General features: G+C 47.6%; 1 protein-coding gene across 22 annotated transcripts in view; it reads left to right on the top strand.

Annotated features, from left to right (window-relative positions):
- Window positions 1–15,481: 15,481 nt before the first annotated feature.
- LOC111845281 (voltage-dependent P/Q-type calcium channel subunit alpha-1A) overlaps window positions 15,482–22,675 on the top strand; it is an 84,104-nt gene continuing 76,910 nt past the window's right edge. For 18 of the 22 annotated variants that reach the window (XR_011991682.1, XM_072711996.1, XM_072711995.1 and 15 more), the window contains exon 1: window positions 16,433–16,717. Coding sequence is in view for 21 of the 22 variants with exons in the window: in XM_072711996.1 (XP_072568097.1) it covers window positions 16,434–16,717 (284 nt within the window). In the remaining variant the exon portion in view is untranslated. Of the gene's footprint in view, window positions 16,718–22,675 lie in introns of all 22 variants that reach the window. The other 4 variants (XM_072711989.1, XM_072711988.1, XM_072711999.1 and 1 more) reach the window with 4 other exon arrangements.

Raw genomic sequence — 22,675 nt, 5'->3', positions numbered from 1 at the left:
GAGCACAGCAGTAGGGATGTGAGGGTCAGGATGCTGGGGCAGGATTTCAAAGGTTCTGAACAGGCTGAGTTTGAAAATGCAGACTGGAACAAGGTGACCTTCATTCTGCTGAAAATAGATGCAAAGAGGATCCACACATGAAATGATATGAGTAACGCACCGTAACATGAATCCCAGATGTTTATATACAGTACAGTGAAATCGATTTATTTTAAAACAGTCTTTCGAGGCAAATGGATGATACTAATCAGTTTGATCTGTTGTTCGGAGTAATTCATGCATATGATAGATCAAAACGTCACATGATAATCTATTTTTACTACAATCAGCATAAACAAGTTAACCCATCAAAGAGCCAGTGATGGGATTAAAGTTTAGGTGACCCTCTAGTATAAAGGCAGTAAACTCGGTCAGTTTATTTTACCTGTACGGGTACCTAAGGTGGCAAAAAGACATTGAACACGTCAGCGAGAGCAGTCTGTCTAGTTAAAATATCGTCGCCAACTTGTCCAGTCGACGTCACACAGTATGCTTGGTCTACGTCACACAGAATGTTCGGTCTACGTCACACCATAATTCAATGCTGAATGTTTTCAGACAGAGACCATATAAACGTATTGTAGGGAGGGCGTGAGTCATTTTTAAAAAGGAGATGACAGCTCTTTCTATATGGAAGATACTATCTTTATTAACAGCCCCTATTGGTTTAATACCAGTAGTGGCACAGACAGGGAAAGCGATAATTTACACGACATTTCAGCAAACATTATATGGTTACAACATTTACTACTGACTCACGAATGCACATATTAATTTACACTGTTTAAAGTGCAGCGTGACGCAAAGCATGCTGGTAACTGCATTATTAGTCCTGCTGACCAACCCCGTAGCACCACATTTATGTCAGCCAATCGTGGATAGGGGGTGGGATCAGAAGAAATGAAATGGTTTGCTGTGCAGCGAAATGATCACCGCAGTGATTACACGTCATATGACATCATGTTGCAAAAACGATGCCAAATCCGTTTGACTTTGTTCCGTTGTTAGACGGCCAGCTTTAGTGTGGTGCCTCCCAGGAAAAGTGGTGTCAGTGGTTACCAATAAAGGATTACGGGTAGTACCAGTGAAACAGTTTGGGGTACGTAGGTTTTACACCATGGTGAGTTTACTGAAGCTATGCTGCCACAAAAAATGATGTCAGAAGATTATTGCGTGAAGGACGCCCTGGGCTACAGCCGTGTTCACGTCAGCCGTGGTGGCATTGGGGGTGGGGGTGGGGGGGGAACCTTGTGGAAGAACCTGCTCATCTGGTCTGTATGATTCCAGCTGGATTACCCTGTAGATTTGAAGAGTGTTCCCTCCGGAGTCTAAAATAGCCAGCGACCAAAAAGAGTATGTTTGCCAGATGCCTAACAATGGGCGCTGCTGAAATCAAAATATCCTAGGCCCGACCTTCAGGCGCAGAGAAAGTGCCATGTCTCCCCTATCTGCCGCTAAGAGGGGCTCCCCGTCGCCGAGGGAGCCACGGACAACACAGCGAAATATCACCATCTGTCCGTGTTCTTCCACAAACGGCCAATGAGGCACCGCGGTCATCCCAAACACGCCAAAACCCAGCCAACCAATAGGAAGGGATTTCATGTCCGATAGAAATGTTGCGCCAACAGGCTACAAATTTGGAGCAGGTGAAGTAGTTCTACACGAAAGAGTAGGGCAAGAACTCATTGAAGAAGGCGTGAGAGAGTAAGAACTGCATATTAAGTTCTGTGAGAGGTGCTGAATTAAATAGCTAATTTATTTCTGCACACTATATTTTGAGTTAGCGTACAACATGTAGTATTGCATAGTATGTAGTATTGCATAGAACATGTAGTATTTTACTTTATCTGCTGTTCAGCTTATTGCTGTCAAATATTCATAAAATATTAATCAAATCATTATTTGTATCCTTAAGGGTTCACATACTTTCCTGTACCACTGTATACATCTATTTATGCATCAATTTTTGTAAAAGTGCAGGGTTGGGATTCAATTAAAATTTAAAATGAACAATTAAAACAATGAGCTGGTTTTGTAATATAATGAGCGTCTTTGATCATGTAGCTGATGCGGGTGAGTTGACAGTAAAAGATAAGATGTTTATTACAATATTGATCTCTGTGTAGCAGGATGTAATTATAGGCTGAAAAATACCTTCCGCCTCCATTTCTTTCATATCAGTACCTGTATCATTTAATTTTGCCCAGCCAGAATGAGCTCCACAAATCAGCTGTGAAAATCTATATTGCTACAATGTCCAGCAACATCACCTCATTTTATTTCCCCTTAAATATTGCCTCCGCAGTCTCGTCCCTGTAATCTCAGTGATGTGATGTTGGGCCTTCAGTATAGGACAGCGTGGTGGTTTCTGTGTCTTGGCTGCTACCTCGGGCAGGCAAACTTTGCTGTTGTTTTTAGCAGCATTGGGGTTGCCTGATTTGTCGGAAATTTGTGGGATTTTGAACTCGGAAAGCCTTCCGTCAGCTACACGCAGCCATAAAGCAATGCATGGTGCCAAGGGACAATAAATGCTAGAAGGAGAATCATTTCAGGGGGGTCAAGAGAGGATCCTGTGTTTTATTTTTGAAAAATCTGAAAAATTGGAATGCAGAGTGTAATCGAAATAGTCCAGATGCTGTACTTATTATATTCCTGTTTTGGTCTGAGAGACGCAGAATCATTAGGCTGGTCTGACAGCGCAGGATGCTGCTCCGCCGTCCTGTTCTGATGATAAAAACAGCCCCATCTGCGGAGTCTGTCAGCAGTGCCGTTAGGGATGAGAAACAGTGACCGAAACAGGGCTTGACCTGCCTCCTTATATGGTCTCCTCACCCAAAAGCAGCAAGGTGGATGGAGGGGGACCTAGACGTGGGTGTGGGTATACTAGTCTGGTCAAGGTCATTCTGGGAGGTGGTGAAGGGTTTACTGAAGCCTCTCCCTGCTTCTGTATGCCAACAATAGAAAAATAGCAAATACGTGCAGATTGGAGGGAGTTCTGCTACTTGGATATGAGGTGCTGTTGACGACAAGCTGGTGTCGGTGTGTCAGATAGAACATCTCCCGTACGAAGGAGGACGGGGCACCTGTGAGACTGGGGTTTGTCTGTGACACTCTCAGCTACTGACGTTTGGCCGTGCGAAAGAGCGGCGACAGAGCGAGCGAGGGGGCAGAGTGGGAAGACCGGAGGGAACAGGAAGACGGAAAGAGATGGAAGCAGCACTGGTGAATAAAGAAAGGGAGGGAAAGTTGGGGTGTAAACGGAGAAAGGATGAAAGACGACAGAGAGAGGCACAGAGAAGGGAATGTGGCACTATGAAGCGTTTCCACGGACGCTTCCAGAGACCCCATGCGCCTTTGGTTGTAGGTTGTAGGTAACTGTCATACACTAAGTGCACCGGCGTCACCAAACCAAGCATCCCGTGTAAGGTTTTAGAAAGACAGGCTGCGTCGAGCGAAGCCTCCCAGGACAGGCAGTGAGTCACAGCGCTGTGATGGGTTATGACTCACGGGCTACACGATCTGGAGAAGCAGAATGTAAAGGTAAAAAAAACCACCAAAGCTAAGTGTGATGTGGCTCCTTAACATGATGCCGCTGAGTCCAGACTGTATGTTATTTGTTCTTTGTGTATTTTGATGTTATCTTATAGCTGTTACAGTGCAGGTGATTGTGACTGGATCTGGAGGGAAGCGTAGATGATTCAGGTAATTCAGTGTAAGTGACTATATTTTGATCGACGCTTAACAGCTCTGTTATGAGCACACCAGAATGAGAGAGAACATGAAGAAAACACAGTTTGAATTTTGGAGGAGGGAGGTGTCTTTTGTGTGGTGAGGGGGGGGTGTTTTACCACATGGTATCAAATGGCAAAACCTGTTACCTTTTAGCTTGGGGGGACATTTTTCAAGACCCTCACACAATGTAAGCCTCAATTGTTAAATAAATAAATAACTGGTCTAAAAACCCAAATAGCCACAGGTCTTGTATTTTGTTATTTTGTTAGGTTCCTTATGGTTAAGGTTAGGGCTGAGTAAGGATTAGGGTTGTCATAGTTAGGATTAAGGTCATGCCCATAGAAATGAATGGAGAGTACCCACAAAGATACAAATATATGAACTCTGTGTGCACGTGTGTGAAGCTTGTGTATGACATCACATACGTAAAGGAAAGGAGAACAAGAGCTATTATTAGTGCCAAAGTAGTACAAGGGTGGAGAGAAACTCCAGTACTGGGCTCCCTGCAGTATTAATGAGCGGGAAGATATGACGGCAAGAAAAGAGCAATGGCTCCCCCTGGTGTCTACTGGCTATATAGCAAAAGAGAACAACAAAAATGTTGACACAAATAGACGATTTTCTCTTAAGTATTATATCTAGGTCTCATCCTGATTAAGATATTCACTGCTTACATAATGAATCTCCATTCTACTTTTCTTTTCTGCATCATCCCCATACTCTCAATTTCCCTGTTTCAAAGTTTTTCCCAGTTTTCTTGCACCCAAATGCCCTCGGACGCAAATTCTAAAACACCCAAATACGAACTAACAGGACTCTATTCCATGGGCTATTAAGGTAATAGGATAGGAGTAAACCAGGCTCACAGCCCATATTGACAGTCTTTATCGATATGAACCGAATGGCTTTAATCAGCTAAATTACTGAACACGGATACTGACTGCGTGCTGCGGTCAGCGCCAATTAAGCACAGGCTCAATGAGGTGCAGTCACAGTCTGCGCTTCTGGCACCGCCCCGGTGCTGAGACAGATGCGCACCACCCCCCCCCCCTCCCCCGCCCCATTTACCGGGACTCTCCGCTCACAGTCGTTTTGGCAGCACGGAGCCGCGTTAGCGGATAAGCTCACGCAGGTGTCCAAGCTGTTGCTCATCGGAATCATGTGTGTATTTTTATAGGTTAACAGCAGCGATTAAGCGGCTTGGTGCCTCGCAGCTTCACTGCAAGATCTGACAGTGAGCGATGTGCACAGGAAGCTGCCCGCGGGTGTGGGGTCATCCACCTGGGGCGGGGATGCCGAACGTCTGCCGAACCTCCACCGTGGTGTACGGACCACGTGAGGGACACCGACGACGTATGAAGGCGCTGACGGGGCGGCAGAAACGCATTCTTCTCAGCCTACGCTGGTGGATCGGCGTCAGATTTCAGCTCTGCATCAACTATGGCGCAGACACCCCCAAGAGCCGTCATAGAGCGCTGTTGCCAGAGGAGCCCTAAAAAGCCGGGCCGGGAAACCCCGTTTATAGGGTACCTGCTTCGCACGGGAGGCGGCTCATCCTGGTAGCTACTGGGGCTCGCTCTGCTCCGCCCCCCCCCCCCAAAGCAGATGATGAGCGCCGTCATTGATCCCTTCTGAGTGCTGTTTTTGCATTACGGGGGGCGTCCCCAACTTTTGTGGTGTGGGGCAAAGCTTAATTAACTTTTAAGGCTGGCATCCATTGCATTTGTTTTTTAGGTTATCAGCCAGTGTTGTGTGTGTTTATTTATTTATATATATATATATATATATATATATATAGACAGGATATGCTTTTTTCCTTTAGGCTGTTGTTAATGCATCGAGGTGTAATATTAGTTGTGTGTGTGTCTTTTCTGAGCACAGACGCTCCTGCGCTCTCTTATGACACCCTGAGTAGGCAGTGGGTCTTAGTGTAAAAATATCTATGATTTCAGAGATTCACAGTGCAGTATGAAAAGGTATGTGTTCATAAATAATACCATCCGTGGAAAGCTTGCATTTTGATTAGGACCTGGGTTGGAAATAGGTGAGGTGGGACACGCAGCATAGGTTTGCCTATTTTTATTTCAGAATATAGGCTGCCAAGTGTAAAACAGGCACTTGTGGGGCAGTTATGGTGAGTTGGTGTTGGAATGGGCCATTTAACACTGATATTGGCCACTCAGAGCATGACAGAGGGCTGATTCCATTTGTCCTTTCCGACTGCACCTTTCCAGGATGAAAAGCCCCGCCCCTTCCAGTCTGTCCCCACACCCCACTGGCCAGTCCAACCTGGGAGGCCTGCCTGCTCTTTTCTCAATGAACTGCCGTGCGGGGTTTGATTTACAGGGGTGGTGTGGCAGAGCAGGCGGAACCAGAATGACAAGCAGTGACTATGTCACATATATCTATCCACATTTCTATCTATCTATCTATCTATCTATCTATCTATCTATCTATCTATCTATCTATCTATCTATCTAGTTTCCAGTGCAATTCCTTCTTCATCGCTCTCAGCAGGCTTAGTGGAAAAAAACCGATTGTGATACATCACTTAAGTCAAACTAATTAAATGCTGATTGGGAATAATGAACAGTTAAGTCCTACAGAATAAGCAAAGTAAGCGACCTGATTTATCGGGTGATATGTATAAATTTCCCTTTGCCCCCCCGCGCCCCCATATGCACCCCACCATCTCCGCATTCGCTTCTGGGAAAGGTTCTTGCTCATTCGTTAGATCAGCCCCTTGTCTTTCAAACGCTTCATTAAGGCTCTCATTTAATTACTCCCGGAACTGCGCCCCCCCCCCCCCCCAGGATGGAGGGGCTCGGTGTTTTCTTCCTAATTGAATGGCAGTCAGTGATGAATCATTAGATGGGATTTGCCGTTCGCTATTAGACAAAAAGCCGCTCAGCAGAATGGATGGATTAGATGGGGGGGGGTGAGGGGCTGACGTGGCTGGTGGTTTCAGCCAAGACTCGCTATCCCCCCCCCCCCCCCCCCGCTACACTCACACACACGCCTACACACCTCCTCCTCATTCTGGCTGTGCTGACACACCCCAGCTCCTCAGTCCCTTCACTCATCTCAAACTAGAACATTCCCCCTCTCTGTCTCTCTCTCTCTCTCTCTCTCCCTCTTTCCTGGCCCTCTTTTCTCCAGCGTAGGCTGTCCTCCTCCCATTTAGTCTCCCTCTGTTATACATTACTATCCTTCATCTGGCCGGCCAAACATTTAGGCCGGCCCAGCTTAGTCCCGTATTGATTTATACAGCTGACTAATTCATTCAGATGAGAAGCCCTGTGCAAGCCTGCACTGGCGGGCAGCCCCTCGTGGGACTTAAAATGGCTGCCGTCCAGATTTATATGCGTTTCTAACGCCGCTATTGGCCGGCCCACTTTAATAACCCGCCCACCACCTGTCACGTGTCAGCAGGCGTGTGGCGGCCCTCCTGTGTGGCGGCCGGATTGGGTCAGACATCGAGCGGGTCAGGGAGTTAATCAAAGTACTCGTTTGTGCAAGTATGAAAGCTAGATCTCTGCAAAAAGAGAGGGGGGGGAGGCGTTAGTAGGTTTTGGATGAGGTTTGTGTGACTATGCATGGGTGTGTGTGAGTGTGCACTCGTGTGTGCGTGAATTTGTTTTTGTAAGTGCTGACCATCCGCAACAGAGTGCTTACTCCACACTAGTGTCCAACCCATTAGCTGAGTCCGGCGCAGCAGCCAAACCCACATGCGCCCACCCCCACCCCACATGGCCCCCCCTGGCAGCTTCGTCCCTCCCCGCCATACCATCATCAATCAGCGGATCAATTAATACACACTCAGTCTTTTTAAAAACAAGCAGGATGGCCAAAAAATGCCAATCTCCTAATTACTGGGGCCCAGCTGCAGTCTGTTTGCATCTCCCTCCACTCCCCCTCCCTTACTTCCTCCCTCTTCAGCTCTAACTGGGTTGACCGGAAGAACACACTCGTACTTACCTGAGAATTCTGAGCATCACTGCTCATCCTGTCACTCCATGTGTCTCACACTCTTTTCTTCTCTGCAAATTACTCTGTGGCAGCATTTGCTGACCTAAAAGGCCGCGGTGAACAGGTTACATTCACGGCAAATAATTTTAGGGACCCCAGCTGAATTCTGCAGCTGCAAGTTGTTTTTACATTCCGTCTTTCGTAATGCAGGAACTGGAAGCACATTCAGGTCATTTGCAGCATCTTACACCACCTGCGGTTACACTTGTATTCATAGCTAGATATTTACTGGAAATTTCCATTACATTGTCTGATTGAGGGTTCAACAGCAAGGCCAACTTCTGCTGCTTCGCCGCTATGCAGCCTGCTGATCTTGAAAGGTGCTTAAGTGATTCATTATGAGTAGATGATGTCTGATTATGACAGAGTATGGAGTACGGAGTGTGATCATGAGAGAGTATGGAATATGGAGTATAATTATGGCAGAGTATGGAGTATGATTATGGCAGAGTATGGATTATGATTATGGCAGAGTACAGAGTACGGAGTATGATTATGGCAGAATATGGAGTATAATTATGGCAGAGTACAGAATATAGAGTATGATTATGGCAGAGTGTGAAGTATGGAGTATAATTATGACAGAATATGGAGTATGATTATGGCAGAGTGTGAAGTATGGAGTATAATTATGACAGAATATGGAGTATGATTATAGCAGAATATGGAGTATGATTATGGCAGAATATGGAGTACGGAGTATGAATATGGCAGAATATGGAGTACGGAGTATGAATATGGCAGAATATGGAGTATAAGTAAGGCAAAGTATGGAGTATGGAGTGTGGTAATGGAAGAGTATGGAGCACAGTATAATTATGGTAGAATAAAGAGTATGATTATGGCAGAATTTGGAGTATGATTATGGCAAAGTATGGAATATGATGTATGGAGTATAATTATAGCAGAATATGGAGTATGATTATGACAGAGTATAGAGTATGGTTCTGGCAGAGTATGTAGTATTATTGTGGCATAGGTATGGAGATACCCTCATGCCGCTGCCTGACCCTGCACGCACCCACAGTCTGCTCTATCCAGGGGTGCAACGCCTGTGTGACCAGCTCGCCACCAAGCCCTTCGCAAGATTAATTATATTGTATATGATGTATGTGTATATAATAATGGTATATATACAATATAAAATGATATATGTGTGTGTGTGTGTGTGTGTGTGTGTGTGTGTGTGTATATATATATACACACACACACACACACACACACTGTCCGTGCAAAGCTCTTAGCCAGTCAGAAGAAATGTTTAAAGGTATTTATCTGGGTAGTTATTGTATATTTGCTCAGAAGAAAATACACTATTTAACATTAGAACACATGCAAATTAGGAGTAACACAAAATGTAAAAAATTAATACACTTTCTTCTGTTCAAAAAAAACGTTACTGATATCTAGTTGGATAGTTAGAAGAGCACAGCTTCGGATCCCAAACCTCTCCTCAGGGGCACCTCAGCCATTCCGTGTATTTGTATGTATTTCACCACCAGTTCAATTAATTGATTTTAATTAAGGTAGTTTATTAAGTTGGTGAAGTATTGATTAATGAATTGCATGGTTGCTGTGAATGATCTCCAGGGCTGCATATGGGGCATATGTCTGTGATAGGGTGGCGTGGTGGTCTCTGCCAGGGTTCCGTGTGATTTTGCATGTTCTTTGCATGTTCCCCCTCTGTCATCGTGGGGTTTCCTCTGGGTAATCTGGTTTGTTCCAATAGTCCAAAAACATGCTAAGGTTAATTGGGGTTGCCAAATTGCCCATAGTTGTGTGTGGGTGAGTGTATGGTGTGTGAGTATGTCCTGCGATGGATCGGTACCCCATCCTGGGTTCTTCCCTGCCTTGCGCCCATAGACTCTGAACCCTAAACAGGATAAACGGTTTCAGAAAATGGATGGGTAGATGGATGTTTGTGATATCTAGACACATGTACATCCTGCTCTGAAAATTTTTCGTGCAAAAAATGTGCGACGAAAATAGACATCCTACTTCAAAAATGTTGGGGTGACATTGGGCGAGTTTCACAGCAACATGAAGATAATATAAAATATGATTTTCTTTGACTGCTTAAGGCTTTTGCAACATACTGTACAGACACACACACTTATAAAAATTTATCATTTATTGCCGTTAGTCCTAGACTGAGAAGAGCGGGATGACCCTGCACTTTTCCTGCACACGTTCCTCGCCGTTTAAGACGCCATACACACACTGACACATGAGCCCCCGCATCGATGGCCCCCCAGGCAGCCCTGGGAGCCTGCAGCACTGCTCCTGCATCCTGATGTCTGATTACCACTTTCTGGGGCTGTCAGACCACCTGAGTCCGGCTGCTGGTTCAGTCGCACCCAGTAAAGCGAGACACCGAGCTCCCAGACAGCGCCACAACAGCGTCCGCCTCGTCCCGTCCAGACCGGGTCGCCGTTCGCTCGGTAAGTGGGTTAAAATGCACTGCTCCGCACTGCAGCCGTCTGAGCAGGCAGCCCAGTTTTTCCTTCCTTATTTTTTCATTTTGTTTTAATGGCCCACGTTCGGACGATCCATTTGGCACACCGTGCGCTTGTGTGTGTGCATCTCCACTAGAGGGGCCTTCCGGCCGTGCCAGAGACCATATCCTCCACTAGAGCATGATGCATCTGCTGCGTTAAGGCGCATTTGCTTATATAGAAGTACCTGACTTCCAGACAGGCCCAGGAGATCTTGCAGCCGTGATGATTGTGCAAAGCCAGGTGTGTTATGTAAGCTACAGCACCAGAGTCACACCCTGTTGGGTCTCAGTAGGCCAACGGCAGATCATCTGAAACATCTGCTGCTCTCCAAGTGGACATGGGGGTCCCGTGTCAGGGGCAGCTGTCCTGTGGAGTGCCCCCCCAGCTAACACTCAGTGGGAGTGACCTTCAATGATACTTAGCGACACCTTTTACGTGGAATAACACCACCCAGTGTTGTTAAAGCTCAATCAAAAAAAAATAAAAAAAATGTTGGTTGAAAAGTCTTGAAAGAAAAATTAAAATATTCTTTATTTCTCCCAGTCGCAGTGGAAGTTCTACAGATAAACCTCAGGGAATTAAAGTACCAGCCAGTGATTTGTGGATGAAACGATTGTCAGGGTGCCAAGATCCTCTCTTTTATCTGTAATAACACCTCTTTACTCTTTCTCTCACTCCTGCCCTTCCATGCTCATCCCTCTTTCCCTCTGTCTTTGTCACTCCTCCGCTCTTTTACTGAGCCTCTCTTTCGTCACTTTCTCTCACTCGCCAAACCTGGTGATCAGCGCCGTGTAAGTGCGGGCTGTGCTAAGCCAGTCTGCAGCCACACGTTTCCCGTTGACGTTCGGGTTCTCGCACCTAGAGGTAGAGGACTGTTTGTCTGCGGTCATAAGCACAGAAACTCACTGGCTGTCTGTGTAATGTGAGGCCTTAGTGGATTGCTTTTGTGGTAGTCTGATTTTTTTAAGGCAGTAAAAGACTTTTCTTTGCCACCAAAAATATCTTTATTGACATTATTCCTGTATTACTGCTTCCTGTTCATGTTATTGTCTTTTAAAACATTTTAGTCATAGCAGGTGTCTTCTTTACACTCCGTGTACAGGGATAAGGTTAGTTTCACCCAGGCAAACCATTTCAGGTGCTAACCTGAAAATAGTTGTTCACAAGATTAACTTGGATTCGTTTTACTTTTACTCACAGCTACCACGTCAGCAATTTTACGGTTTACTATCAGGCTAATTTGAAATCTAATCAGAATGGTGCCCACCTGGAGCGACAGAAACTTGCGCTTCAGCTAAAGCAATGATCTGCCACATTGAACAGGGGTGGCACCGGTTAGAGAACGTGAGTAATGACTGAATCTGGCCTGAAAACAAGCCAGCTTGAAGCCGGCAGCGGCTCAGCGGAACGTGGAAATGGCTCAGCGTTTAAAAAACCGCATCTTGGCTCTGGCAAATTCCTCCTTTCTCCCTTTCTGTGCTCTATTAGCCACCATGCATGTCTGGAAGCAGCAGAAAATCCTCGGATCGTGAGAAACGGCGAGCGTCAGCCGTGGGGGTGGGGGCATACATTCAGGGGCGCGTGGACAGCAAGCCCATCTGCCGCGGAGGAAAGATTCGCGGCGATCATGCCGCTCCCTCGCTGTCCCGTGAATGCCAGTTTAGGGTCTGCACGGTCCCCTTTGAGCGCACGCAGATTTGTCTGTGTCAACGGTTGGCCACAAATACACACGAAGTCTCTTGATTAATATCCTCCACCCTAAGTGCCTCCTCTCTCCTTTTCTTCTCTCATGAACGCACAGTACGCAAACCCGTCGTTTCCCTCCGCTGCGCCAGCTATTGCATAAGTCTTCGAAGAAAGCTATTTTTTGTCATTAGTACTTTGCTGACTCTCTTTTTCTAAAGCTGTAATTTCGGTTATCGGTGAATTATGCATCACGGAGGAGTGCGTGACTTAGGAACAGTCCCGGTTGATATCCCAGTTTACCGTTATCAGCCCGAAATGGCACTGTGAATTGTGTAACGCTAAATAGGCTCTGGTATAAGTACCTATATTAATGTGCAGTTTTCCTGATCAAAAATCCTTATGCCTAATGAAACACATAAGCAACATGATTACAATTTAGGTTTAGCTTGATCAGATTGAATGAATAAAAAAAGAATATGCATATAATAATATGGAGAATGGCAAGTCAAACTCAATCTACAGATTCCAGTAGCCTATACAGCGTATCTGCTGGTTTTACGTTTAGTCCAACTGCCAATCAAAAATTAAGTGTAATGCTCCATAACTTATGTTCACTGTAACTCCGTACTGGATAAGCAGTAAACAAGATGGATGGGTGGAGTTTATTTATATTTACGATGGTACACAGCTTCTTACTACAGGAAACTGCAGCCTCAGATTACCAAACTGGGGGGGGGTAGCTCAGTCTTCTTGAAGCACCCTCCAAGCAAGCCAGCAATCAGGGATGAAAATATCATCCTAGAGTAAAATCTATATTGCGCATCCGCATGTGCGTCTGCCTGTATCTTTGTCCCTCGTCCATGACGTGTGTGACCCCTCTGGCTCTCGTGCCGAGGGTATATTCATGCATCATGTGTGCAAGTGAGGGTCTACGGATCCGGAACATATGGAGGAGGTTACGGTCCCGCCACTGTGAGCATGGCTGCCCTTGGCTGTCTTACAGCTGACACTTTGACAGATTGGACCTGTCAATAAATCCCCTCCGACCAGCTGAAATGTTTTAGAGAGTGAAATAGCAAAGCAGAGCATAACGGGTGGATTGTATGGGAAGGATTGCAGGGGGAGAGTCTCTCTGAAAAGCAAGGGGAGAAATTTAACAAGCTCAGGCTCACTTTGAAGGAGTGCAGCGGCTCTCGGGCCGATCCGCTGACGGGGTGTGCGGCTGCCCACATGGAACCCCTTGGCAAGCTTCATTCGGAATTCAGCGGTGGGACTCTTATTTTGGGGGTAGGGGGGCTGTTTAAAAATGAGCAACTTATGGCACAGTCTGGACTAAAAGAAACACATGGATCATTTTCTCACGTCGTGGAAAAAGAACGTGATGAAATTTCTAGTTGTAGCCTATATATCAACGGGCAACTCTGACCTGGATAGACCATTTCAGCACCCCGGATAGCTCCCAGACACCCTGTGACGTTTACAGTTATGGAGCAGGACGGGTACGTGAGTTTCTATTTATTTTAATGAGCGGTGAATCCTTCGCAACTACCCAGCTTATGGATGTAAAACGTCCCAAAATTAACGAAAGAGATTCGTTTCCCTCTGAATAATGCGATATTTTAAAATTTAGTTACTGATTACCAATATTGTTAAAAGAAAGTTGTTTGATATTTGACGCCTGTCACATCTGCGTGGATGATGGATGGATGGATCAAAAGGGGTCTCGTGCTTCGTTGGGCCGCACAGCGATGAGTTTGCGGCGCATGAAGGGCTGGGGCGATGAGGTCGTTGTACTAACAATTCGTGCTCTCTCAACCCCCTATCCCGTGGGAAACATCTAACCAGACCCGTTTAAGTACGTATATACACTATACATGGAGGAAGCTTCCAAGGGAAAAATCCGGTTCGGGCCTTTCAAAAAATAGCGCGCGGATTGTCAGCCTTCATACGCTCCTGCTGGTGTTGTCCTGTCACCATTTTAATTGGAGTCGACCATAACGGTAGGAAAATTATAATGAAGCGAACAACAGTCGTCCTTGAACTGCGTACTGTGGACAAGCAACTTATGTGTCGTATTGTATTCTTTTACACCTTATATTTGAGCGAATATCCGCTTCTTGGTAAACGTTGATTTCCTCAATTATCTTAACAAGGTCCATTTCGTAAATTATGTACATGAGATTAGTATTAGAGAATTATTCTTCAGTGTAGTATTAAATGAAATAAGATTACTCATTACTAAGAGCTGACAACGTTTTTTTTTTTTTTTTTTTTGGAGTTACGTATATGCTGTAGATGCCACAAATTTAAATGAAAGACATGTAAGAAAATCTGGGTTGGGTAAATCTGGCTGATATGAGCTTTGGCGTAGCGACAGTAGGCTTCAGAAACAGAGGTGGGAGTCGTGAGATATGATTATCTGAAGATCTGCTTTAAGCAAATTTTTGCGATTACTCAACTGTATTAGCCATGAAACAAGAAAATAATAGCAAACAGGTAAGAAAATCATTTCCATCATATGTGTAAATCATGCTATTCTCCATGATACATTTTATCCATATTGTAGTTTTTATAATATTATTGAAACAAAATTCTAACATCAGAAGCCTGCTTCTCTTGGTACTTAAACCACGTTATGTCCTAGTGAGAGCCAGTTTGATTCTGCTGGGAAAGAGCGAACGCACCTGAAGCCCAGGCTATATAGAAATAAAAATAAATGAACGTTATTCTGGAAAGATCTCACATATCCAAATATGTCCACGGCTAAGAATAGTCCACGCTGCCTGTGCATTATTTCTGAGCGCAGGGGTCCCCGGAGATACCCTCCCCCCCCCCCCTCCCCGCCCATACAGACACATACTAAGGCATTAATAACGGGTTGTGTTGATGACAGCCCGTCCAGTAACACGCGTAATTTGGAAATGTGACCACTGAAAAATACAAAGACGCACTCACGCCCCAAAATACTGATTGTCTTTGCCCCCAGTCTTTCGACAATGCACAGGTTTTATTCAGATCGATGGCTGAGTAAATGCAAAAGGTGACAGCATGTTGATACCGGTGGGGCCTCTGTTGAGTAGAATCGCTGAATTAAATTTATAGCTCCGTCGAGCAAGTTACTTGGTCTGATGCTCCGGCTCCTTACGGAAACATTCAGGCGGAGCTGATGAAGGGGGAAGCTACAGGAATCGGTGGGAGGCGCGGGCATCATGTGCCGTAAGAGTTGGCTTCAGGATGGTTTCAGGAAGCTCCGACAGGGTTAAATCAATCAGATGCTCCTTGTAGGCGAACCTGCCAACTGATCGGAGCGCGTCGCGTTTCCTCGTCTGTTTCCCCCCTTTTCTTCCTCTTTTTTGCCTTGGCTGATGTCGAAGGAAGGCAGAAAGCCCACGGGGGCGCTGGACCGCGACTAGTAAAAGCGAAGCAGGCGGAGCGGAGCAGTACGGCCGGGGTAGGGGGGCGGGGGACCGTGCGGGGCGGGGGCGGCTTACGGTTCCTCTGTTGCTCTCTGTCTGGTGGCGGAGGGACGCACGATGTTGCGAGACACTTAAGTAGTTTGCCACCGTCTCCTCAGGTTTTTATGATGCTACTTACGGCGTCCCCCGTGGTACTTTCTCGGGGTTTTTTTACGCCTGGATTTTTCTACCGACCCTGGAGAGCAGATGATGACCGAAAGGCATAGACCGTCTGTCCAGCGGAAGGAAACGAAACGCAACAACGTGTCTTCTTTTATAGAAAAGTGAAACAACAAGATCCGCGCATCCATAGAGGCGATCCGCGTCGACGTGAAACACCATTCAACAAATGTTTGATCGGTCCAGGGAGACCTGATTTTCTATGGACTGGAGGAAAGAAAAAAAACATTAAAACATTCCGGATGTTAATGAAATATTAATGCAACGTTTTTGTATAAAAAAAAATCCAAGATGCTGAGTTGAGGAAAATTACGATTTGTTAACGTTTTCATTTAACGTTTATATTATTGATTTTATTTTTATCTAGATATTGCTTGTTAATCGTTTTGTGATGACTGATTTTTTTAAAATAAGGTTCCTACTGGCTTACCGTCGGATGGAAAATATCCGTATTGAGGGAAGATGAACTCATCTAACAAGTTTAAGTGAAATACATTGGAAATATACTTTTTTCCCTTAAACGGTACAGAAGACGGACTGTACTGCACTAACGCCCAGACCGACAGCCGCCAGTCAACCAGCCAGCCATACCGTGACAATTTTATTCAGTAATTTAATTGAAAAGTTGCACTATTTGCATACAAAAACAGGGAAAGCTTCTACCGTCATTCGGACTCAGATGAGATCGACTGGAAGGACATAACATTTGTATGTTTAAGTCCTGGAGGAGAAAGGATGTAATGTGGTGTGGATGCATTGAGTGCTCCTCTCCATCTCGGCTGCTTCGTAACGATTGGCGTTTGGTGTCCGTAGAATGGCGCGGTTTGGAGACGAGGGACCGGCCAGGTACGGCGGCGGACCCGGCCAGGGCGGCTCTGGCCGCGGCGGCGCCGGCGGCGGCGGCGGCAGCAGCAGGCAGGGCGGCCCGCCGGGAGTCCAGAGGATGTACAAGCAGTCGATGGCCCAGCGAGCCCGTACCATGGCCCTTTACAACCCCATACCGGTCCGGCAGAACTGCCTTACAGTCAACCGGTCCCTCTTTCTCTTCAGCGAGGACAACGTGGTGAGAAAATACGCCAAAAAGATCACCGAATGGCCATATCCTTTTTCTTTTTCCCACCCAGATGCCAGATGCCCCCTCCTCCCCCCGGGGTTAAGGTACAGTATTGCTTGGATCCCTCTCGGCTGGAAATCAGTCTGCTCGACGCTGTCAGCTGGGAATCCTAATCCCGAAAGCATACGCCGAGTCTTTAATTACAGCCCGATGCGATAATTAACTTATAGCGTGTTTTGACACTTGATTCTTACGAGTAGTGTCTTTTAAGTGGCATTTTAGTGTATTGCTGTGTCGATGTGATCGCTGGCGGAAACAGCGATGTTCGTGGTCTCTTTCCCTCGTCGTGCTCCACGCCGTGGAGGGCGAGGGCGCCAATTGCAGAAGCAGCAGAGGGTGCCATTTAAAGCGCTCCATCAAAGGGGAGTCTGTCAGTCTCATTAATCACAATATTTAGATGCCTGTCCCTATCGATGGTACCTATTTGTTTTCCGTCGATCAGTGCGTGCATTTTGTTGCATCTCAGTGCCAGTAATAAATGTTTTATTGCAATCTAGCGACACCGTTTTCAGGAGATCCCCTGTTTCTCAGGCTGTTGTAGTAGGCAAGGGGGTGGGGGTTCCTCTGGATTTTACGCCCCCACCATGCCACTCATCTTCCATATTTTTTTATGCAAGTTGGTGCATGCGCACACATCGATGTGTGTGGAGAGATAACAGGTGACGTGTGTGACACACTTTGTGACACGTACCAGCCACAGCTGAACGGGGGGCTCCATCAGGCGGAGGGTGGGCACCAGCTGGGGGGGCGCGGGCTCATCTGCTGATGTCAGCACGTGCGAAGCTTGGCATCGAATGGGAGAGGCAGTCGGCAGGAAGGCAGAGTGGGCACAGGTGTATATATATATATATATATATATATATAGTATGTATTTTGCCAATATAGCAGTGTGGGGGTTTGGGTGGGTAGGGTGTACAGGTGGTCTTGGGGTCTTGGGCATCCAGCCGTGGGTGGATGACTGTATGTGTGTCAAAGTTTTTGCTTCCTGACTGACAGCAAGCGTGAGAAGTTCCCAATGGGCAGAAGGGCAGTTGGTGTCCTACACCGTGCAGTTAATCTCTTCTTTGCATCCTAAATGCCTTCCTCATGGCTGGAGGCTTCTGGCCCTCACTCAGCTTCCAGGTTTGAAAGTCTTGGATTTCAGCCACTTTTTCCTGTTGATGGCCCCGATTTCCCCCTAATATCAGGGACTCCTCACTTGTTCATAGCAATCCAAGGGACAGCTGTGTCCTTCTAGTGTTGGAAATGGCTTTACATTTAATTAACAGACGCTTTTATCCTAAGCGAATTACAGCTGAGAAAGGAGGATCCGCCAGTTCCTGGAGCAAATGGGGTTAAGGGTCTTGCTCAAAGGGTCCAACTGTGACATCGCCGACCTTAGGATTTGAACCTGCAGCCTTCCTGTTATGGATACAGAGGCTTTAACCACACACCAGTCACGTGATTTAGCAGTATATAACTTATAATATTTAGGTTTCAGTTTGGCTTTACTCACCTTATGGTGACATCAAAGGGTGGATTGTCATGTGACCATTCTTTGAAGTGCTTTGATTATTCCTGATGCTGACGAAACACTGGCTGTGGGTTACTATACACCGGTGTTTTCCAACACGGTCCTTGGGGACTCACAGACGTAAAATGTATTAGCGCCCTCTGATGGTCCTTTTGGCTGTCATGCTTCCTGGGAGCACCTCAGCTTCGCTGTGTCCCAGAATGCATCAGGGGCTCCTGAAGATAATCGGATAGATGGCTTCCTTTTTCTGTCTTGACTGGATGCCAGGTTTTTCACACAATGGAAGTCGATTAGTATTGTGGGGCTTATTAGAGTTTCAGGCCCCGTAAATCTGCCCCTCCCACATCTTCATTATTACATTCTTTCTGACTGGTAACCGTATTGTGAATCGAGCCGCGCTGGTGGTATTTCATACGGCTGAAGGAGCTTCATCAGCTCTGATGTGGCCTAACAGCAGGAGGAAGGAGGTAGCCTTGTAGCCCAACAGCAAGACTGCCCCCTATTGGTGGAGAGGGGTAGAGTGATAAGGGAGGGCTGTGGATGTGTCACAGGGAGACTGTGTTCCTGCATGTCTGCGGCACTGTACTGGACATCACTCTGTGACCATCTGTTAGCACATTACTTCACTGGGCACCGGGCTTCTCCAAGGGAGAGGCACATGTTGTGGATTTGGCAGTGCTGTTGGGTGCACGTGTGGGACAGTGGTTCCAAACAAATGAAAAGGACGGGCTGCCATCACTGCCCTAAGGGCGGATCTGTGGAAAGGAAGCATCTTGTTGTGCATGAAAACCAAAGAAGATACAGGACAGGTCAGAGAGAGCAAAGCCACACCCAGCACAGGGCAAGGGGAGCAGAGCCACACCCAGCACAGGGCAGGGGGAGCAGAGCCACACCCAGCACAGGGCAGGGCGAGCAGAGCCACACCCAGCACAGGGCAGGGGGAGCAGAGCCACACCCAGCACAGGGCAGGGGGAGCAGAGCCACAACCAGCTCAAGGCAGGGAGAACAGAGCCACACCCAGCACAGGGCAGGGGGAGCAGAGCCACACCCAGCACAGGGCAGGGGGAGCAGAGCCACACCCAGCTCAGGGCAGAGGGAGCAGAGCCACACCCAGCACAGGGCAGGGGGAGCAGAGCCACAACCAGCTCAAGGCAGGGAGAGCAGCGCCACACCCACGTCAGGGCAGGGAGAGCAGAGCCACACCCAGCTCAGGGCAGGGAGAGCAGAGCCACAACCAGGTCAGGGCAGGGGAGCAGAGCCACACCCAGCACAGGGCAGGGAGAGCAGCGCCACACCCAGGTCAGGGCAGGGAGAGCAGAGCCACACCCAGGTCAGGGCAGGGAGAGCAGAGCCACAACCAGGTCAGGGCAGGGAGAGCAGAGCCACACCCAGATCAGGGCAGGGGAGCAGAGCCACAACCAGGTCAGGGCAGGGAGAGCAGAGCCACACCCAGGTCAGGGCAGGGGAGCAGAGCCACACCCAGCACAGGGCAGGGGGAGCAGAGCCAGAAATTCTTTGAAAACATTATGACATCTACCTTGTAACAATGCAATGAAGACATCCTTTGCTTGTCTGATGGCAGCACACAGTGTGGTGGTCAGGGAAACTGGCTCTGTGATCAGGTTGTTGTTGGTTCACATCCCTGTAGGGGTGGTCTTCAAACCAGTGTCCTAAAACACCTATGGAAAAACTAACACCTATGGAGAATTCTTTTGACAGATCTGCTTGCTTATCAGCCACTCAGTGTAGCGCATTGTGAATTGATGGTTTTATATTGGTTTGCCCAGCACACTACACCTCTCTGTATGACTGACCTGCTGTTGATCACCTTCATATAAAAGGGGGAAGATTGGGGAAGGGGGGATACTGTTCTGTGTGTGAGGGTGATGGGTGTTGGGGTGCGGCCATCTTGGCTCTGCTCCCAAACCTTCCATTTTGCTCTTCATTGATCCAGTTTTCTCAAAACCTGTTCCCAGAAGTCGGTTGTCGGGGCTGTCATTTCCTCTGACGTTTGCCCAGCCCAGTCATCCTCATCGGAAGCCTTAGACAGCCGAGGCTGGTGGGTAGGGAGACAGGAGCTGAAAGGGCCTCCACTCCCTCAGATAGGCTCCGCCCCCGCCTGCCGCCATCTGTCTGCTCCATCAGGCACCAGTGCCAGTTTTGGGCCGAGCCCAGAGCCCGGCTGTGGGGGGCGGGGCGTTACCTGAATGGCCGGTGTGTGAGCGGCCAAGCCTATCATGTTGACGTCCATCAGATCTGACGTATGAGACTAATAAGCTTTTTTTTTCCCCCAAGATTGCTTCTATGAATGTGACTGCATTCCTGTCAGCAATATCGAGAGGTAATATCTCGACTTTCTTTTGTAGTGTGTCTGGTAAGTGGCCACCCTGGACATTTATGGGCTGGTTACAGAAAACAGCAGCTGTTTATCTGCCGGGCAGATCAAAGCATTAGTCAACTGACAAGATGGCATTTGCCGCCGATTTTCCGCGCCACGCTAGGAGTGTGCTCCTTCCTAGGGGGCAGCAGTCTTCCCGCTCTCTGTCTCTTCTTCTACCCTGCCTCTGACTTCTTTCCCTCTCTCCTCTTCCTCCCTTTCTCCTCTGTGCCTGGCAATTTTTCATGGTGTGATGACAGGGGGCCAAGAGATGCACTAAGTATGACTTGAAAATCTGCCTCATAGCATGAGTAAAAGGCGACAGGTTGAGGAATGTATTTAATTACAGTGCGTTTAATTACTTTTGCTCTGGTGAATGTTGTAGAGCATAGAGGTTGCATCTGTTAATGGAGAAAGATGTAGGCAGCGTTAGGCCAGACGGGTGTGGCTTCCACGGTTTATGGTTCCCGGGGGATGAAACGCCACGTTGGGATGACGTGAACATCACAGAGTGCCACGTTGGTGAAAATCACAGCTGTGGCGCTGATTCGAAACCCGCCGTTCTCCTTTTTTTCTCATTTTCATTCGAGTAAGAGGAGGATTCAACTGTAGCCCAAACTCTTCCCATAATGCACTGGGAGGTTGGATCTCATGAGTTGAATAGGCTTCTGCACCTTGTGGGCTCTAAGCACTGTGCAGGTCTCGCTCCCTCGGACCTTGGTGTCTGGGTGGGGTGGGTTCAGTGGGGCTGGGTTTATTCGGTGTGTGAAGATAAATGGGTGTCCGTCCATCTTAACCCGTACCTTAACTTCTGGTGGGCGGGGGGGGGGGGGGGGGTTGCTTTTAGCTGTTTATTTCTGAGAGAGCTCAGTCTTGTGGGAGAGAACACAGAAGGAAAACAAGGAAGGATGAGCGAGAGAGACAGAAACAGACAGAGGCAGAGAAAGAGAGAGAGAGAGAGAGATAGTCATGAGCCAGAGTTCTCTCTCCCGTGTGCAGCTAGTGATCTACATTGAATCTGCAGAGTCTAAATTATTTATTGGCTTGTCTCCAGCTACAGCCCAGATCGGCTTCTGCGATCAGACCACCATGCAAACGACGGCTCTGCTCCCAGTGCTGATATCTGACAGGTTGAGGACGTGGAAATGGGAACGTGAAGCCCATTGGGCTTTATCTGGAAGGTGCATTTAATGCAACAAAGTGCAGCAGTACATCCCCCTAGGGCACAAAGCACAAAGCGAGGGATAAATTGCACATAGAGGCAGCTGCATGTCCGCAGAGGACTCAGCAGCTGATCTGTGAGTACAGGCAAGCGGGATACGACAGGCAACAATGCTGGTGCCCATTAGCAGGAAGGGATCCCACTTGACGGAGCAGGTAGATGCGCGTTCCTGGCTGTAGTCCTCAGCCAAGCATCCCTGTGGCATCCCCGTTGATGAACCTTTTATTACCCTACTTTGTTCCTCTAATGTAAATAAACTGGACGCCGATAATGTCGATATCTTTTATTGACCTCAAGCCAGAAATTCTGGAAAAATAAACATTTAACCTAAGAAGAAAAAGAGATACGCACTTCATATGGATGGAGCAGCTGGGAACGGGAATCAAACCCTTGCCCGCTGGCTGGCACAGCTACGGCGTCGTTTTAAAGAAGCAGCCACAAGCTGAAGCTCAGGTTCCTCTGACTGCTGCTTGGTGGTTTCACGTTTGGCCACAATCTGGGGGTGCCTGCAAAGGCCGCCCGCCACGGTAAGCCTCTGGGAAAGGCACACGGGTGATGCATGTGCATTTTTTTAAGTCATGGTTTGATGGCTGCTTTCTGGCTGAATACAAGCGAGCGAATGGGCTGCAGTCGGATCCCTGGTATTTTGAGCACAGCATGGAGCACGTGTCCTGTTCCCTCCACCTCCCCCGTGGTCCTCAGCTTCTCTCTCTCTCACGCCCTCGCTGTCACTGTTTTGGGTATATCCCCGCTCCGTTACCGGGGTGATGGAATCTGCGGCTCTTGTCTCCCATCCCCTCCCCCCCCAGCACTATCGCCTGCCTGCTGCC

The sequence above is a fragment of the Paramormyrops kingsleyae genome, chromosome 5, assembly GCF_048594095.1.
Source record: "Paramormyrops kingsleyae isolate MSU_618 chromosome 5, PKINGS_0.4, whole genome shotgun sequence".
NCBI lineage: Eukaryota > Metazoa > Chordata > Actinopteri > Osteoglossiformes > Mormyridae > Paramormyrops > Paramormyrops kingsleyae.
This window is presented reverse-complemented; position numbering and strand designations above follow the sequence as displayed.